The following is a 20,594-nucleotide window of genomic DNA, read 5'->3' as shown; positions in this document are numbered from 1 at the left end:
CTCTTCTCTAAAGCAGTGCACATAGCCTCGTCCCCTTTGTTGCTTGTTCCCGGAGGTGGGGTTTATCAAGGTTTGTGACATCACAGACCCGAGGAGTAGCTCGTTGTAGTCCCTATGAGCCATTTTTGTAGCCATTAAACTGCCATAATGAATAATAAAAAAACACAATATCTTGGTTAGCACTGAACACTCAGCGCTGTAACTTGGCAGATATTTTTTATGCTCAAACAGCAACAATACAGTGTAAGTAAAAACAGTGAAATAACAGTCAACCGCCCCTTTAAAATTTTATTGGCTCAAAATTTTGAGCGGTATGTAATGTCACACATTTGAAGCTGTGTCGGAATGTGCTCATTTTCCCTCTCTTTTTCTTTTTCGTGACATTCACTCTGTAGTGAATGGTGAGTGAGTGTCAGCGGTTTTGGACATGAATGTGTAAAATGTCACTTGTTCTCTCATGCCCCTGAAGGGAGATGTCATTATAGACATGGGCAAAAATAAAATTTCCAGCTTTCCATCCTCGTTTCACACTGACAGCGACTCTCAGGATGAGAAAATCTCCTGGGACCATGCTGATGCTAACTTCACTATAGCGATCCACGTAGATGCACGGCTGTCAGAGCAAACTGATCAGATTTTAGCAACACAGAATGGCAGACAGCAAGTCCTAAAGGTCGGAATTTGTGGATTTCAAATGATCAGGGTCTCTCTCTATATGTATCATGGTACCACCACAGCCCATTTTCGTAAAGGATCTTTCTGTGTTGGAACGAAGCTTCATCCAACTTAATAAATGGACGAAATAATTGCAATAAAGTAATTGTATTATGTAGTTTACAAATCCCAGATGTTTGGAATTATTGTTAGCATACAATAAATATAATTTGATCATTTGAAGTCAATAATGGGCCCTTGATATATGATCTGCATTTGTGTGTGTCTGTGTGTTGCTGCAGGAGGAGGTCCAGAGGGAGATTATTAAGCAGGAAGAGAATGTTGATCCAGACTACTGGGAGAAGCTCTTGAGGCACCATTATGAGCAGCAGCAGGAGGATTTGGCCCGGAACCTGGGCAAAGGGAAACGTATCCGCAAACAGGTCAACTATAATGACGCCTCTCAGGAGGACCAAGGTACCTAAACACAGCTGCTGATTGGGCTATAACTCAGCATAAAACTGTATATAAGATTACAAACATTCTGTCTCAATCCTGTTCTCAGAGTGGCAGGATGATCTTTCAGATAATCAATCGGAGTACTCCGTTGGGTCCGAGGATGAGGATGAAGATTTTGAGGAACGTCCTGAAGGTAGGCATCATTATATCATATATGTATACACACGCGCACAAATGTTTAAAACTCGGGGGTCTTTATTTTATATTTTCTGAAAGAAATACATATTTATTCAGCAAGGATAATAAAAGTAGCCTTGATGAGCATTAGAGACTTCTTTCAAAAACATGAATAAATCTTACTGACTTTCATCGTACCTGTCACGCACCTCCAGGAGGACGCAGACAATCTCGCAGACAGTTGAAGAGCGATCGGGACAAACCATTGCCACCGCTGCTGGCTAGAGTTAGTGGAAATATAGAGGTAAATCTTCTTACAATATTGTGAAAAGAGAGAGTTTGTTCGTAATTCCTTGCTTCAGGTGGAGCTTTGGCTATTTTCCTTTGGGATTTTAGGTTTTGGGATTTAACGCCCGGCAGCGGAAAGCCTTCCTGAATGCGATTATGCGCTGGGGTATGCCCCCACAAGATGCCTTCAACTCTCACTGGCTGGTCCGTGACCTGAGAGGAAAAAGCGAGAAGGAGTTCAGGTATGTCTTTCTCTAATTTATATATATAATTAATTAACAATTATACGATTAATTGTGATTATTCGCTTTCAAAATAAAAGTTTTGTTTACATGCTATGTGTACTGTATTTAATTATCAAGAATATATACAGTCAAGGCCAAAATAACAGCACCCTTGGTAAATATAATCAACGAAGGCTGTTAAAATTAATCTGCATTGTTAATCCTTTTGATCTTTTATTTAAAAATGTAAAAAAATTTCATTTGATAATTATACATGTTGGACACAATTATTGGCACCCCCAGAAATTCTCTGTAATATATCTCTGGAGTTTATTCCCATTCACAATTTTGAGCACTCCAGGGTGACGATGAACATGAAATTATCCAGCCATGGCTTCCTGTTTCACAGGAATATAAATAGGAGGGGAAAAATTGCCTTAATTATCCATCATCACAATTAGAAATTAGACGTGCAGCAAAAGATAATTGAGCTTCACAAATTAGTAAAGTGTACAAAATACAAAAAAAAAATCATCACCATCAGGGTAATATTTAAGAACCTTTTTTTAAGAAACAAAAAATGAGCTTTTTAGCAGCAAACACTCAAGATGGGTTTGGTGAACACACGGATAAAAAGTACCCTGTGTTTACAATGAAATATACTGCTTTATTTTTGATCTTGTGAGCCTATTTTTCTGCTGGAGGTCCTGGACGTCACAAATTATATCAAATACCAAAACATTAAAAATCAATAAGTGACTGACTCTGCAAGAAATCTTATAATGGGTTCTCTTTGGATCTTCCAATCATACAATAATCCAAACACGAACCTCAAAAACAACACACAAATGGGTCACTGAGTACAAAACCAAGCTTCTGCTATGAGCTTTCCAGTCCTCTGACCTGAACCCTGTAGAAATGAATGGAGTGAAATAAAAGGGTGCCAATGATTGTGGCCAATGTCTATTAGAGAAAAATAATAATAATATTTCTCCCATTTTAAATTCTTATTGTCTAATGAAAGATTACATTTTTGTTAATTTGTTTAAATAAAAGATCGAAAGGTTCATTTTCACAGCCTTCTTTGTTCATATTTACTAAGCGTGCTGATATTTTAAATACAATATCACAAATACACACGCATTAAATATATATTTCAAAAATATTTACATGTATTTTATATTTTATAGAAAATATATATATATATATATATATATATATATATATATATATATATATATATATATATAATCATAACCTATTTTTCATGCATGTGTAATTATATATACGGTACATAATAAATATACACAGTACATATTTTCATTTATTTGTTCTTTGTGTGTTTTCAGGGCTTATGTATCTCTGTTCATGAGGCACCTGTGTGAGCCAGGGGCAGACGGAGCAGAGACATTTGCAGATGGAGTCCCGAGGGAAGGCCTATCCCGCCAACATGTTCTCACCCGGATCGGTGTCATGTCTCTGGTCCGCAAGAAGGTGATGAACTACTTACTTAGCATTTTATGTGCACTGCTTTTTAACTTGATGGATATAAATATCTAATTTGAAGTTGATTTGTAATTTGTTATTTATTAAAAATTAAAATGATGTACTTAAACTAACTACTAACATTCTCTGTCGTTATGCACTTAATTTAGTATTTAAACTTATTTTGTAGGAAATAATATATGTGACCCTGGACCATAAAACCAGTCATAATTGTCATGATTTATACACGAATAAATAAGCTTTCCGTTGATGTATGGTTTGTTAGACAGTTTTAAAATCTAGAATCTGAGGGTGCAAAAAAATCTTAATATTGAAAAAATCACCTTTAAAGTTCAAATGAAGTTCTTAGAAATGCATATTACTAATCAAAAATCAAGATTTTATATTTACGGTAGGAATATGATCTTTACTTAAAGGTTTGACCCATAAAATGTATTTTTGGCTATTGCCACAAATATACCCCAGCAACTTAAGGGTCACATATATGAAATAATAAAACAGCAGCTTACATTTGATTCAATTTGAAACAAAACACTGTACCGAAATGTGAATGTGTGTCCATAGGTTCAGGAGTTCGAGCATGTGAATGGGAAGTTTAGTACACCAGATTTGATTCCTGTGGGATTGGAGCTGAAAAAACTTACTGAAAGTGTCTCTTCTGACCCCAATACACCTGTTCCTGCCAGTCCTGTTCCAACTCAACCCAGCACCCCTGTTCCTTCAGGTGTGTGTGTGTGTGTGAAAGTGTGTGTGTACCACACAATCAAATGCTAGTTTTTTGTAGTTAACTATATAGTAGCATTTGCTTTTACAGAAAAGACAGAGTCAGTGTCCGGTTCTCAAGAAGACAAAGAGATTACAGAACCAGAGAGTACCAAATCGCTGGACCCTGAGGTCAGACTGAAGTCATCCATCAAAGGTTTTTTTCCCTGTTTTTTATTTTTCTTGTCTTTATTAAAACATCTTTCTTCTTACAGCAGCAGGTTATGCCAGAACCGTCCCCTGCACCAGAGAAATCTAACGAGGGTGAAGATCAAAAAAGTGCAAGTCCAGAAGGAAAAGCAATGGAAGAGAGCGAGAAGAATGACATCCCTTCTGTCCTTTTAGAGCCATCGTCCAATCAAGCACAGCCGTCCAGTAAACCTAGTGAGCAGTCGGCCAATCAGACACCTTTAGGTAAGGATTCTCGACCACGTGTATGAAGTTTCAGTAAAACATCTCTCAATAAACAAAATATTAAAATATTTTGTTTATTCAAGACTGTGGTAAAGGGAAAGAAACTTCTCCAGAGAGAAGGGAAAATAAACCCAGCCCAGCAAAAATAGATGATAAGGAGCAAAAACCAGGTTAGTATTCGTTTATTATACTTCCAGAAAAAACTGAATCTATTTTATCTTCAAATTGGCACCAAACTGGGCCTTAAACTTTTTTCCCAACAAATGTATGTTTCAATAAAAGGAGGTGCTCAACCTTCAATGTTTTGTTTTTATTAGTTTATTAATTTTCTGTGCACAGGACCCCTGTTACCAAAGAATGTAAAAGTTAGATGATTTCCTTCTGTTTTCTTGTATTTTTCTAGCACTAAACTTGAAACTGATAAATTAAGTAGACAATTATCAAATAAAAGTATATTGAAATGTTATTTCTGTGTCACTCTGATCCTTAAGGTTTAAAAAAATTGAACTGAACACCAGTTTGTAATTTCTGCAGCCATTCCTGACGATTTAAAATCTGAAGACCCCCCTGAGAACCAACTGAATGGTGAGAAAGACGCGAGGGATGATGTGGATGAGAGCCACAGAGATGAAAAGAACAGCATCAAGACTCGTTTCATGTTTAATATCGCAGATGGAGGATTCACAGGTGAGTTGTGGTCTTACTGACGTTGTTCTGATTTGCTGTCTCGCTTCAGTGGTCGTCAAACAAATGGCTCACGTATTGTAGCATGGATGGCAGATTAAAAATTCCGGTGAATGATGGGAGAGATAAAGAATGCATGGATGTGCATGAGTGTTTATGTGTGTTTAGAATTACACACGCTGTGGCAGAACGAGGAACGTGCAGCTGTGTCATCTGGCAAAATGTATGACATCTGGCACCGTCGCCATGACTACTGGCTGCTAGCTGGCATCGTAACGTATCCTCACTGTTCCTTCCACTGCGCATTTGAGCTGTCTTATTATTCCTTTAATAATTTTATTTCTAGATTTTGCTGCAGTCTGTCAGTAGGAAATATCGATTTACATTTTCAAAGTAGTGCTGTTTTTAGCGGCCTGTTTTCATTTTAGTTTTAGTCTAGTCTTTGCCTAAACCTGTAATTTTAGTTTTTATTAGTTTTAGTCACGTTCATGCACTTTTTATTCAGCTGAAAGGCTGAACATTTTAGTCTTCTTTTAGTCATGACATTTAGTAGTTTCAATCAATGAAAATTGTATTTTAGTCGCTTTTTAGTAATGCTATTCTATTTAACCCAGTCAATATAGTATAAGTAGGCCTACCAAGACGAAACCAAATTTTTCGTTTAGCCAAACCCGTTTCAAGGTTCTCTTATTATATTATTATTATTAACTTATAGACTCAAAAATACATCCATTCCAGATACTTACAGACTCCGATTTGAATATACATTTATTTTACCAACCAAAAATGTTAGAAGTAAATAAATTAAACAAATGAGCAGCGCATGACAATGCCAGAAAAGTTGAACAAAAATAAACAATGTGCTTGATTGCCACCGATATTTAGTCATAATTTTCATTGACAAAGGCAGCACTATTTCGTTAATTGCAATTAATTATAATAGCCCAGTGAGATTTTTGTGTGCACACAGACTCTGCTAGTGCTCCATACAGAGATGTACTACTAATTTTGGCCACCACTGTCTGTGTAAATATACTTATTCTTTAAATTACTGCTTTTCCCGTACAAGATGGCCATCAACACGTGTGGTGTGCTTCGTTGTAATTGTGAAGACTTTTCAGGATATGAAGCAAATCCTTAACCAGGTGCTCTCAGACACGGCTATGCCCGCTGGCAGGACATTCAGAACGACCCTCGCTACGCCATCCTCAACGAGCCTTTCAAGACTGAAATGCACAAAGGGAACTACTTAGAAATGAAGAATAAATTTCTTGCCCGACGTTTTAAGGTACAAGTTATTGTGTGTTTTATTTGAATTCATTAAAAATGATCTTTTATAATTACACATTCTTCATTCACATTTTAGCTCCTGGAACAGGCGTTGGTAATTGAGGAGCAGCTTCGGCGAGCGGCGTACCTGAATATGACTCAGGATCCCAGTCACCCCGCCATGGCCCTCAACACACGCTTCGCAGAGGTGGAGTGCCTGGCTGAGTCCCATCAGCACCTCTCCAAAGAGTCACTGGCTGGTAACAAGCCAGCCAATGCTGTGCTGCACAAAGGTCATTTTCTAAAAATATAATAAGCACCCTGATGCTTGGAACTGCTCCATGTTGCTTGCTGTTAATAACAATAATGACAGAGATTTATCAACCAAACGTAGACTAAATACACAGTACTGTTTGAACGTTTTAAAACGACTTGATTTGACGTTTTTGTTTTGTTTTTTTATATAATCATAATGTATAATCATACATTTGAGTACTATTAATAATTATAGTAATTATAGTAATATTAATTAACTACATGTACTTACTATACGGTGAGAGGATTAGGGTTAGGGTTTGGTTACTTGCATGTATAATTAATTGTTATTTAAAATAGTAATTACATGCAATATGTGTAAAAAGGACATCTTAAAATAAAGCTTTACCCAATAATATTGTGAAAGATTAATACAGATTAAAATATTCCTATATTTTATAATGTAATTTACTGCTGTGATGGAAAAACTGAATTTTCAGCAGCCATTACTTCAATCTTCAGTGTCACCTGATTCTTTAGAAATGATTTTATTGTGCCGATTTGCTGCTGAAGAAACATTTATTATTATTAATATTATTATGTTGCGCTGCCTAATGTGATGCATTTTTTCTGTAATGGAAATCATTTGGAATATTATAATTGTATTTTCTGCCCATTTAAATCAATTTGAAAGTAAAATTATTGTCCTTAAAAAAAAGTTTTTATTAACAAAAAAAAAAGTCGTTTAATGCATCCTAGGTGAACATTTTTTTCCTTCTTTTCCTTCCATTGCTTAACATCAACCTGCCAAAAAAGAACTACAGATAAAAAATCTGGGTCATCTTACAAATTGAATGTATTAATAATGTGTGTTGTCCCCGAGTAAAATAAAATGAAATATCTTAAAGTATTGATTTCTAGTGTTTTATTTTGCTGTTCACTGGTGTTGTTTCAGTGTTGAATCAGCTGGAGGAGCTGTTAAGTGATATGAAGGCTGATGTGACGCGGTTGCCCTCCATGCTTTCGCGGGTCCCACCCGTATCCGCCCGGCTCCAGATGTCAGAGCGGGGCATCCTCAGCAGACTCACCAGCCGGGGCAACGAGCCGCCACCTCAGCAGGTCAGCGTGACATGTCATTTGTCGTATGTGTAATCCATATTAGATGAATAATAGATGCGCCTCATGTGGATGAACCTTCATACAAGAATGTTCTGTTTCATCTCCCCTCAGCCTTTCCCTCAGGGCTCTTTCGGCTGTTCTCAAATGTATAATAGTGGTTTCGCCGGAGGGTTCCGTGGACCTGGAGGCACCGCGATGGTGAACTACAGCCAGATGCCCCTGGGGCCGTATGTCAGCGGTTAGTGGCTTACATTAGCTTTAAAATGAAGAGCGCATGGTACGATTTTTTATTTATTTTTTTTTGTAATGTAACCACGTTTTTATGTTTGTCAGGAGATATTAATTCTCCTACCGGGCTGGTACTGAAAATAAGAACCTGTTCTTCATCTCCTGGTTAATAATAGAAGATAATAAAGGATAAATGAATAAAATTCTGTTCATTAAAAAGTATGTGCTGTATTTGAAGAAGGAGAAGGAGCTGGTTTATCTGAAACAGATGATAACAATAATAATAAAGATGCCTATGAAAATTACATCCAACATTTTCTGAAGATGAAAATTTTCGAAAATTTTGAAACGTCCACTAGCTCACGTTTATTCGAGTCAAAGCCTTTTGAAAAATCAATTTGTGGCGGTCAGCTTTGTGTTGTGTAAGTGAAAATAAAAAACTTAATTAAATGTTTAATTTTTAAAAGAATATAAATTAAATGTTTATGTTTATGCAATCAAATTGATTAAAGCATGAAACTACTAAAAATAACAAGAAACCGCTAAATCAAAATAGCGATGTAATCTATAATGGTATACAAATAATACTAACACTGAGTGTGATAATAAGTCTTACTTGACTAAAAAACAATAGATTAACTATAAAGAAGTTGAATATATGTAAAATATATCAAATAAATAAATATAATGCAGCTGTTTTTTTTCTTCTTAGTGTCCTCAAATGGACCTCCGGCTCCAACCAGCCACCTAGAAAAGAAGTCCAGTGATGCTCTGCGAGATGTGGCCACCCCTGATTTAAAATCAGGCAAACCTAGCGATGTTATATGCATTGAGGACTAGCACGCAGCCGTTCCGTCCTCCTTCTGTACAATACTTATGGACAAAACTGTGGAGGACTCCTCCAAACTATGAATATTAAACAGCAAACCTTATCAGTTGCACTTTTGTCTTTCAGAATCTGTACTTGTATGCGCCTGTAAGTTTCATTCAGTAGAGTTCGGTTCTCTTTTGTTCTTTTTCAACTTCTGCGATACGAAAGTCTTGATCGATTAAGGACAGACTAAGGACGCTTACAAAGAGGGCACCATTGTTCCGACAGTCCTCTTTTGAGTTTTTTTAGAATTATTATTTTTACATCGTGGCTTGTTTTCCTCAATGGCCATGAAGGACATTTTCATCTCTGCTAATGTTGAGCCATCTGGAGGTGCTACTAGTTCCTGGCCAGTTCACGGACCGGACGTCCCACCTCTACAGCCTGTGCTTTGCTCCTGGCTCTGCTCATGGATTGTGTATTGTTGCTGCCCCTGCAGGTTATCGCTGTGTATTGCATCTAAACACAGAATATAGTGCAATGACTGTCATTTTTTCTGGAAAACTTCAGATGATTTTACAGTACGTCACCACTGATTTTTTGCTTGTACTGGATTGTTTTTTTTAGTTTACATTCCTCTTTAAAAAGAAGTTGACCAAGAGTGTTGACCATGATGATTGAAAGGTGCTCTCAGTAATTTTTTTTTTCATTTCGAAAATGTTGTGTGCACTTAAAATCAGCAGTAGCCTATTAAAAAAAGCTTATTTACATAGGGTCGGGCTGCTTCGTGTTAGGTCACGTGACCTACTTAATAATACTCACTAAGCAAAAATTACAGATTGCACCTTTAAAAGCAGTATTAAAGGGGTGGTTGATTGTGATTTCACTTTTTAACGTTAGTTAGTGTGTAATAATGCTGTTTGTTTGTACAAACAATATCTGCAACATCTATAAGTTGAAAGTTGAGTGAAAACAGAGATATCTCTCTTAAAATGATGACAGTTTAATGCCTACAAAATAATAAACTGTGTTCCAAATATACACTTTAGACAGATATTTTTCACATAGCTATGAGAAGCATTAAACGTGGACGAGCTTGCAGATGCTGTGCTGTATTAAAGCTTTAATCAGGATTAAAATGTATATTAGACGCCAAAGGAAGCAGCGGCATTTAAAAATAACCGTTTCTAGAAGTATGAGGCAACAGCAAAACTTAGCATAGTCGTGTGCTTGAGCAGGTTCTGCTCGATTCTCTGCGTTTCAATAGGCTCGAATTGAAAAGCGATATAAACCGTTTACGATACAACTGGAGCGCATGTGGCTGAGGTGAGGGGCGGGACTTGTAGACGCACACTAGAGGCGGCTTAGCCAATCACAACACACTGAGCCAGCTAATCAATATCACGTATGGGCTTCATTAAAACAGGAAATCATTGGATAGTGCAAAAGAGAAGGGATGGCAAGGTGTAGAATAAATAAATAGATTATGTGAAAAATAATGGGTTTTTTTTAAACATACAGAATTAAAAGCATTAACACGTGTTAGACTGCACCCCATTGACACAATAAAATAAAAAAAACCAGTCAAACACCCCTTTAAATCAATGGCAAATGGAATGTTTCATGAACTTTGAGCTGAAACTTTAAAAAAAAGTAAACAATTTTAATGGAATGTTTCATTTTAAATGCATCTGGCAGGCGGTTTAATATTTTCATATGTCCCTCAGTTTGTAAAAAACGAAACAAAATGCGTTTATAGTCATTTATTTGCAATATATGGGGTAACTGTACAGACATTTAAGACGGAGTAAACTCTGCCCACAATTGCGTAAGCCTGGAAATTTTAACATATAAAAAGAAGTCTCGCAATTTTGTATATTCAGTTGTTTTATATAAATTCAATTTAATTATTTTTAAACTTTTCGATGTTTCACTTTTGCTGACATGTAGGCGCTTGAACACAATACAAGCTTCACATTTCTGATGCAATGCATTTTCATAAAGACATTTTGTTTTTATTTTACAAAGTGAGGGACAAGCCAAGTTTCTATTGTATTATTATATTATTGTTATAAACTGTTATTATATTATATTCATGCGATCAGCAGCATGTCTGGAATATTTCTGTTTTTTTAGTTCTCTTGTGCATTTTGTCTACCATGCTCCTAACTTCCTCAAATTCAGATGCTTTTAATTTGTAAGCTTTTTGTATTATTACTGTTATCATATACTTTTTACTGTCAGATGCATTTTGCTTGACATTTTGTGAATTGCTGACCCCAAGTGCATCGGTTTTTCTAGGCCGAGCTTATGGATAGTATTGACATGATTGTTCTGGTGCCATAAGTGGTGTGGATATGGATTGTTTTTGTTTCATTTGAAATAATATGCCTTGTGTAACAGTGTTTTTAAGCAGCGCACTTTATATGGAGATCAGATGTGACCATAGAGACGGCATCTCCTATGGGCCATTTAAAACGCAGTAGAAACCTCTTTTAATAACTTGTATACTCAGTTTCAGTCTGTGGTATTAGTCATGTTAATTAATGTAGATGAAGTATTTTGTTTGTTTTCTGCATCTTAGCATCAATGTAAATGGCACTGAAGTGTCATGGCTGACCGTAAACGTGATCATAGCTTCTTTTGCAGTAGTTTTAACTTAAGGGGTTCGAGATGATCATTTTTGTGTAAATTATGAATGTTGGGAAAAAAATGCAGTTAAATGTTCACACGCACACTTGCGCTAGGAAAAAAAATGATTTCAGTGAAACACAAAGACAGCCTCAAGAGTCAAGGGACCTTAAATCCAAGGTTATTAAGAGAGAGCCAGCAGCATAAAATGTGTTGTGAAATTAAGTTTTGTTTTAATCCTGTGTGATGAGTTTACACCATTTCATTTGTACTTTTTATCACAGTATTGATATTGGCATTAAGCTCCATTTAAATGCAATCAAACTGAAGCCAAAATGAATGTATTAAGTATTTAAAAAGCTTCAGTCTAATATTAGAAGTCTTTTCATTCACGTACACACTAGGCTTCAAAAGCTACTAAAAGACCCTGGTCAAGACACCTTTGTTGCAATGAACGCACAGCATGTGAGATGTCTCTAGATTATTTTTGACCAGAGGGATCTTTGTTCTGGTTTTTAAACAGCTGTGAGAAAAAAAACAGTAAACGGTTATTCTGCAGAGATAAGAAAATGGAAAACAGATAAGTGAACTACCATCATTTCACTTTGTACTCAGTGTATTTGTTTAATGTTTTAATAAATCCTCTACAATAAGAAGTGTTTTTGGGCAATACTGGCTTCTAACTTGAATGTATAAACCATGTGGGCAACCAATTAACGTCATGAGTTCATATTGTGTTGTGGGTCTGAAGGGTTTTTAGAAAAGCAATAGATAGTTACTTATTAGAAAGTGGAAATCATAGTGAAGATTTTAGTCTCTATATAGTTTTTGATGTGCTCTGCACATCAAACTGATAAAGCCAGTGAATTCTCGAAAGCTTAAACACGTTTATTTTGTCAAACTAGGGGTAGGCAACGTCAGTCCTGGAGTTTCACTTCATCCCTAATCAAACATACCTGAACGAGCTAAATCAAGGTCTTTTAATCAATTACTAAGGCTACAGGCAGGTGAGTTTTTTTTCCAGGGTTGCAAACTCTGAAGGACACTGGCTCGGCACTCCAAGAACGACGTTGTCTACTCCTGTGTTAAACAATGAAAGACATCATTTACGCAGCTATGAACTTGTTGGAAACACTTTGCACTTGATGACAAACATTTGCCCTGAGAAGCTTGGGAAAGTAGTTTTGCTGGATCCTAAAAAGCCAGTTTGAAGAGACTGCAACAATGTGAAGTGATGTGTGGCCAAATATGGTGACCCAAACTGGAAATTTGTGCTCTTTCTTTAAGCCATCTAAGTGCACATACACAACAGCGAACACACACCCGGAGAAGTGGTTCTCTAACAATTAGGCCACAACTGCCTTGAAAAAGTAAAAAGACTCCTAGCCACAAGCAATAAACACATTACTGGGTTGCTTCAGGCGCTGACCCAGTGTGGGCCAGTTGAGGCTTATTATATGGTGCATGAAACCTGCAGTAACTGGTAGCTGCGTTGTGAGACATTCTGGTAGCGAACCGGTCCTATTTGGACTGTTACTGTGCTGGTACTCAGACTTGAAGTGAGGTACTGGTACTCAGATTGGAAACGGGCGTTGAGGCGGGGACACACCAAGCAGTGTTTGCCAGGGTCGCGGTTTTCCCGCACAATTTTGCTATTTTGAAAATGCAGTCGATGGGAAAATAAGGGGGCGCAAAAATGTTTTTTTTTTGCAGACAAAGAAAAAAAAAATGAAAGTGGCGCTGTTTATTAAAGATCCCTTGGGAATTAATCCTTGGCGACATCCGCTGCCGCGAGCTGCACGCGAGTGAACGCGTGTGCCTTTGAGGTAATGCTGCGTTCTGGGCAACCCGTAATACGTATTTTCCAAACTTCTTCCCGTGAAAGTGCACTGAAACGGCAGTCAAACCCGTGATTTCCCACCCGTTAGCTCTACTACTAGATCGACGTGCTCCCACTTCGGACTTCTGACGTCACATAGCCCGCGAAACAGCAATGGCAACCCCCACGGATGCAGCGTTTATGTAAGTGATACACTAAAATAAAACGTATATCATCATCTCTTGCCCTATGCGCCGTTTTCCTCCTTCGTTTCCCTCAAATAAGCAAGGAAATGATCGTAATGCCTATTAAGCCCACGCTGATTTGTGTACATCTAGCTACCACAGTTTGGCGTGACTTGCCTTGAACTCTACAAAGTCACGTGTCGTGATTTAAAGACGTGATTTACGGGCTCAAAAACCTGCCTGGAAAGCGGCACAATATTAGAAATCCTCCTTGGTTACGCCCACTTTTGCCGGTTGCAGAAGCATTTGTTGGTCTATGGATGAAGAAGCAGAAACTATAATGTCAGGTAAATGGGGAAAACAGGGAACAAAACATTGAGTAAAAAGAGAAGGGGTTAATGGAGTGGATCAGAAGTGTGACAAATGACGATAAAGAAGCGTTCCGCAAATATTAACAATTGGGGGCTATATAAAAACATTTACTGATGCTCAAGAAGGCAACACAATGCATTAATTGCAAATTTTTTGAATTGGATGATCAGGGTACATTGTATTTATTTAGTCTTCTGGAAAACATATTTTTTATACATTTATGTAGCTGCATAAGTATTTATGTAGCTTCTTAACTGCTGTACCAAATGAAAAGTCTTTAAACAAAAAAAAAAAAAAAGAAAAGAAAAACAATTGCACATCATCATCCTGTTCAGAAGTTTACATCCCCTAGCGCTTAATGGATTGTGTTGCATTCTTGAGAATCAGTAATTGTTTTTACCTTATAATAATTATGTATGTCAGTTGAACAACTATCATATAACAGAAAGACAGTTGTGTATCATCCAGAAAACGACATCAAATTAAGATTCAAGGGTATGTATACATTTTATACATTCAATTTAATTTTTAGAAATTCAATGATTATTTCGTCTTGTAGAGTATATTGAATTTGTTATGTGAAATTGCTTATTCAATTATTAAATTAACAGTATCATGCAATTTTCCTGATTCCTCTTATTTTGTTTAAATTATTAACATTTTGCATATTCTGCTTGTAAACTTATGAGCACTTATAAACTTATGATCTCTCTCTCTCTCTCTCTCTCTCTCTATATATATATATATATATATATATATATATATATATATATATATATATATATATATATATTTACACGCACACACACACATACTGCTTGTAAGGCTCTTGGTTGGAATCCAGTTGTCTAACCTGACTGGACACTGGAGAAATTGGGCTAGTTTTCATTCCATTTGGGCGGGTTTTAACTTGTCATTGGGCTGGAAATATTTCCTGGACCTGGCAACCCTGAAACCAAGCCTCTGGTCGGCAGTGTCGGACAAAAAAGCTGCGCTCGAACACATTGAACAAACTGCAGGCGACAGCAAATATAAGACGTGCGTTCTTCGTCTGCGTGAGATGAATTAGCTTTGTATATCAACAGCTATCAATAGTAAATATTCATCATTCAAACTGAGAAACCAGAACAAAGATATAGAAGAGAAACACAGATATATGAAACGTAAACTAAGCAGCGGTCGCGTACTATTTTGAATATCGGTAAACTTTCTTAATTTTATGCGGCTTTGGTTATGATAATGTTCCCATATTGGAATGCTTGGGTAAAATCGCATAACATTAGAAAAGTCTTCTGTTTGTGTCGCCTTCATTTTCTCACTCGTTTTCATCACTTTTGCTTTAATTCTCTGGCACTGACACATTCGCGAAACTAGGCATCCAGTCAGAGTTCTTACTTTCCCTGATGGCCCCGACGTCCCTGACGCAGATGCTAAATTGGGCCGACGCGAGCCCGACGGGACCCAACGAGTGGAACACACCGAACCGACTGGCCTGACTGTCGGCCCGATGAGAGCCGATGGCCGATCGTCAGCTCGGTGTGTCCCTGTCTTTAGCTTTCTGGAAGCCAAGCTGTGTTGACTGTGGGCCGCTGCACTGTTCAGCATATTGTGAGCTGGCTTGTGCTGACTGCAGGACACTGGGTAGTCTCTTGATGGCTGAAAGTCCGGAAAACACGATAGTGTTCATTGGCCTGCCCATGAGACCATTTGACCGACATGTCAAACAACCAATCACAGTTTATTACATTCCATGTCACATTTTGGTGCTGACTCCTGGTCTCATCTGTTTGTCTGTACACCGTACGCTTTATTAATAATGTGTTTATTGAGTTGGTGTGTTTATACACTTTTGCAGTAATGCAGTAAGCCAAAATGTCCCTACATTCTGCTGCCTTCCATTTGCACTGAATAGTTCACACGCATCATGTAATCATGTGCGAGTGTTTATAGTTGTGTATTTGTGTGTAGCGTTGTAAGTGTATATGCATGGAATTATTCACAAGTGTATATGGATTCATAACTAACTATGTCCAATAGCATACATGTATATGTGAGTAATTTGTAGGTGTATATGCACATGTTTTATGTATGTAGTTTGATTTAAATCTTATGTGGCTCTTTATACTCATCTCCCCTAAAACAATCTCTGCTTTTGGAGCTAAACTCTGCAGGATACAGGCCCACCAGGATCAAGTTTGCTGACTTAAAGGGTCAAGGGAACTTAAACCACCTGCACAACTGGATGTAGAGATACATGCCCTCACGATGCAGCCGAAAGCCAGGTTGCGGAATTTAATGCATGCAATAAATATTTTGTATGATCATTTTAGAGCAGATTTTGATTTCCTTTAATAGTAGAAATTAAAGTGAAAATCATTTTAGTTCTGCCACAATTTTTAATGTAACAATGTAATGTACATTTATTTTACTTTATACTGATAGTCTATTATAGATTTTTTTTTCTTCTGGCTGACTAGCTCTATACAGGTGCTGGTCATGTAATTACAATATCATCAAAATGTTCATTTATTTCACTAATTCCATTCAAAAAGTAAAACTTGTATATTACATTCATTCATTACACACAGATTGATATATTTCAAATGTTTATTTCTTTTAATTTTGATGATCATTTTTATGATATAAATTTGTACATTACTTAGGACCAATACAAAGAAAGGATTTTTTTTTAAATCTTGGTCAATTGAAAGTATGAGCATGTACAGCACTCAATACTTAGTTGGGACCTTTTGCCTAAATTACTGCAGCCCAGGTTGCTCTGATAGTGGCCTTCAGCTCCTCTGCATGGTTGGGTCTTTTCTTCACAATACCCCATAGATTTTACCCCGTAGGTCAGACGATTTTTGTTGGCCAATTAAGAACAGGGATACCATGGTACTTAAACTGGGTACTGGTAGCTTTGGCACTGTGTGCAGGTGCCAAGTCCTGTTGGAAAATTAAATTTTCATCTCCATAAAGTTGGTCAGCAGCAGCAAAGAATGAAGTGCTCTAAAACTTCCTGGTATACGGCTGCGTTGACCTTGGACCTCAGAAAACACAGTGGACCAACACCAGCAAATTGACATGGCATCCCAAACCATCACAGACTGTGGAAACTATACACTGGACCTCAAGCAACGTAGATTCTGTGCCTCTCCTCTCTTCTTCCAATCTCTGGGACCCAGATTTCCAAAGGAAATGCTACATTTACTTTCATCAGAGAACATAACTTTGGACCACTCAGCAGCAGTCCAGTCCTTTTTGTCTTTAGCCCAGGTGAGATGCTTCTGACGCTGTCTGAGTGGTTTGACACAAGGAATGAGACAGCTAAAACCCACGTCTTTCATACGTCTGTGCATAGTGGTTCTTGAAGCACTGACTCCAGCTGCGGTCCACTCTTTGTGAATCTCCCCCACATTTTTGAATGGCTTTTTTTTCACAAAACTCTCCAGGGTGCGGTTATCCCTATTGCTTGTACACTTTTTTTCTACCCCATCTTTTCCTTCCCTTCTTTTTTAATGTGCTTGGACACAGAGCTCTGTGAACAGCCAGCCTCTTTTGCAATGACCTTTTGTGTCTTGCCCTCCTTGTGCAAGGTGTCAGTGGTCGTCTTCTGGACAACTGTCAAGTCAGCAGTCTTCCCCATGATTGTGTAGCCTACAGAACTAGACCGAGAGACCATTTAAAGGCCTTTTATTAGGTATTTTGAGTTAATTAGCTGATTAGAGTGTGGCACCTGGTGTTCTAATATTCTAATTTTCTGAGATACTGAATTTGGGGTTTTCATTAGTTGTCAGTTTTATGACCAGCACCTGTATATTAATGGTGGATCGTTGCCTCCCCCTGCAGGTTATTGGTATGTACTGCATCCAAACCTAAGTTTAGCGCAATAGCTAACAATAGGGTTAGGCTACTGGACTGTAGGTCACGTGATGTAGACATCATTCACATTAAGTTTATCATAGATAACTGTAACATAATGTACATAACATAAATTACAAGATAATATTTCCATCCCATAGTCTTGTACTTGTGTCCCTTAACTGATTGTTATTGATTGTTACTGATTGATTCATATACCTTTTATATATGAATGAGTTTGGGTTGCTATTTTGAGGTACGATGCATGTGCAGGTGCACCACTTGTTTTTAGAATAGATTGTGTTTTCTGTCAATCAATCAATCACCTTTATTTATGTAGTACAAACCACACATGCATTTTACACATTTGATCATGTTGCCTCTAAGTTAAAATGCATTAACTTGCTCTTGCCTTTCTAGAAAAATACTGCATTCCTTGCTTTTGTTTAAATTCCCTTGACTTTAAAAAGCACATCCATAATCATGGTATGTGCAATGTTACTAAATGTCTTTATTTTTATTTGATTCATGTCCACATTGAGATGACCTCCCCTGATAATTTTGTATTGTTTGCAGATTTTGCAGTTACAGACATATACAGTATACATATACAAGTGGTTTTGTTTCCCCATCACATTCATCTTGGGCATAACCCCACATCCATAGCAATTGCCATCAAAAGACATCAGGCTGATCTACACAGTGATCTGATCTGCAGTGATTGACATTTTTGTCCACTTGCTTACTGGATGTGTTTTACACTGCTTACATTGTATAGTACTGACTCAACATATCAAGCCTGTTACAAATTTTATATACATGTAAAAATATACATATATAAATTTAATATGAAAAAATACATAAAAATATAAATTATTTATATATATAAATGTTTTTAATCAAATAATATATACTGACATTTATACTTGTATTAAAATAAAAGTATTACACATTTCTATAATTATTTGTCTTGCTATTAGTGGCACTTCCTGCTGACATCTGCAGATTTTTCACCCTGACATGTTTTTATTACGTTGATATAAGTGCACATTGGTGCAGTTCAGAATTCAAATATCTGGGAACTGTGGCTAAAAGGTAATGCTTTATCATATTGGAAATATGTCCTACATCAAATCCAACCTTAAACCAACCTGGCAGTGTTAGAAAATGCAATTTGCAACATTTGTTGAGACGACTGTGTCATTTCAACTTCCTTTTATGCAGCTTTGAATTGATTTGTCAAACTGTAGTTACATGGGATTCGTACCGGAGGTCCTCGCCTTTCAAGTACATCTTCGTATACTAAACAAACTCCAAAACCCATAGACTAAGAGAACATCTTGTAAAGATTTCATTTGTGCCAAAAACAGAAATTATAGATCAAAAACACTGCATGAATCCATTTTCCAAATGTCTGGCTGACCTGATACCAGAAAAGAGCTTGGAACCGACTTGAACAAGTGTAACTGTGGCTTGACAAATAGCCGCAGGACTGGAAGCTGGTCTGCATTAGTTGCTGGCTACTAGATGCTACAGACTCATTTCGAGACTAGAGTTTGAGAATTAAGATGTGCTGTCTGGGGTACAGACTCACCGCTCACACTTGTACCCAGTGCAAGCTGCCACATATGCAGAAACAAAACTCTTATAAACACTTATCATGGGACTATAGCCAGAAAAGCCAGTTTGAGGCTTTGGGGGATCTAATACATCTCTTTGGCCATGCCAGCTGGAATTTGTTTCACATAATCCTGCAAAAGGGGACCAGCTTCGCAGTATCCAAGATAACCTCCACTGCTTATAGAGTGATCAGCTAGGGATGAGCATTAATCAAACAGACATGCTAATAAAATGGGTTAATTAGTTAAGGGGTTACTCCTTGATATCTCCATTTCGTTCCAAACCTGTGAATGCTTTGTTCATCTTGGAACACAATTTAAGATGAAAATGGTGAGGCTTGTAACTGTCCTACTGACCTCCAAAAAATTACCATTGTCAAGGTGCAGAAAAATATGAATGATGTCCTCTGAATGCTTCATTTTCCATCAGTGGTTCAACCGTAGTATTATGAAGCTACAAGAATACTTTTTGTAGAGAAAAAAAAAAAAAAAAAAAAAAAAAAACCACACTTCAGAGGTTGCACATTAAGTTTTCCAGCAATAAAGTAAACTCACGCACAGATGCATATACATGCAACTTCTTTTAATCCCTCTGTCAATATTTGAGAAATAGGTTTAGTTATTTCTAATTATTGAGGGGACTAGACCTCCTCAATGTCTATGGTGGGTTTAACCAGAAAATATGCTGTGACACTATAATGCAATCTATCATTGAAGGTTAAATGTTTGCAAACATTTACAAAAATATTTAGCCACAAACTGACATTAAAAGCTTTTGTACTTTGTGTAGTAATTTTAAAAGGTCGGGGTAAGCGATTTTTCAAAAAAAAAGTCAATCCTAATACCAAGACAATCTAAAATAGCCACACTGTAACAGCGAAAGGCCAAAGTATACGTGGGCTGTCCGCATTAAGTAATTTTCATCAGGAAAATGCACCACTGTAATCAGGAAAGCTCACTTTGAAAGCTGTGCGCGAGACGGAACAGAATGCGAAAAGTGAAGTATACCCCACCCCTAATCAAGTCTGCCTACACTGGACATGAAGTGACTGGTGTAGAGAGCATTACGGATTATAATGACTTCAATAGTATTGTGTAGACCTGGTATAAAATTGGTCCTCAGAGTTTTAAAAAAAAAAAAAAAAAAAAAAAAAAAAAAAAAAGATAATGGGTCTCCACTTCCTTCCACTACAAGAAATTGAAGCCAAATCATCTCAGTATGGCCGCTGACAATTGAATAAAAATACATCATTTAGA

The 20,594-nt window shown here is 37.1% G+C and overlaps 1 protein-coding gene across 6 annotated transcripts in view; it reads left to right on the top strand.

Moving 5' to 3' along the window:
• chd5 (chromodomain helicase DNA binding protein 5) overlaps nt 1-12,137 on the top strand; it is a 33,940-nt gene extending 21,803 nt beyond the window's left edge. For all 6 annotated transcript variants that reach the window (XM_043252710.1, XM_043252709.1, XM_043252708.1 and 3 more), the window contains exons 25-40: nt 957-1,131; nt 1,220-1,306; nt 1,506-1,594; nt 1,687-1,820; nt 3,152-3,296; nt 3,873-4,032; nt 4,123-4,202; nt 4,286-4,484; nt 4,568-4,654; nt 5,019-5,171; nt 5,337-5,445; nt 6,324-6,456; nt 6,535-6,730; nt 7,648-7,811; nt 7,923-8,049; nt 8,752-12,137. In XM_043252710.1, the coding sequence (XP_043108645.1) occupies nt 957-1,131; nt 1,220-1,306; nt 1,506-1,594; nt 1,687-1,820; nt 3,152-3,296; nt 3,873-4,032; nt 4,123-4,202; nt 4,286-4,484; nt 4,568-4,654; nt 5,019-5,171; nt 5,337-5,445; nt 6,324-6,456; nt 6,535-6,730; nt 7,648-7,811; nt 7,923-8,049; nt 8,752-8,879 (2,166 nt within the window). In that variant the 3' untranslated portion in view covers nt 8,880-12,137. The remainder of the gene's footprint in view (nt 1-956; nt 1,132-1,219; nt 1,307-1,505; nt 1,595-1,686; nt 1,821-3,151; nt 3,297-3,872; nt 4,033-4,122; nt 4,203-4,285; nt 4,485-4,567; nt 4,655-5,018; nt 5,172-5,336; nt 5,446-6,323; nt 6,457-6,534; nt 6,731-7,647; nt 7,812-7,922; nt 8,050-8,751) is intronic.
• The last annotated feature ends 8,457 nt before the right edge of the window (nt 12,138-20,594 follow it).

The sequence above is a fragment of the Puntigrus tetrazona genome, chromosome 11 (genome assembly GCF_018831695.1).
Source record: "Puntigrus tetrazona isolate hp1 chromosome 11, ASM1883169v1, whole genome shotgun sequence".
NCBI lineage: Eukaryota > Metazoa > Chordata > Actinopteri > Cypriniformes > Cyprinidae > Puntigrus > Puntigrus tetrazona.
This window is presented reverse-complemented; position numbering and strand designations above follow the sequence as displayed.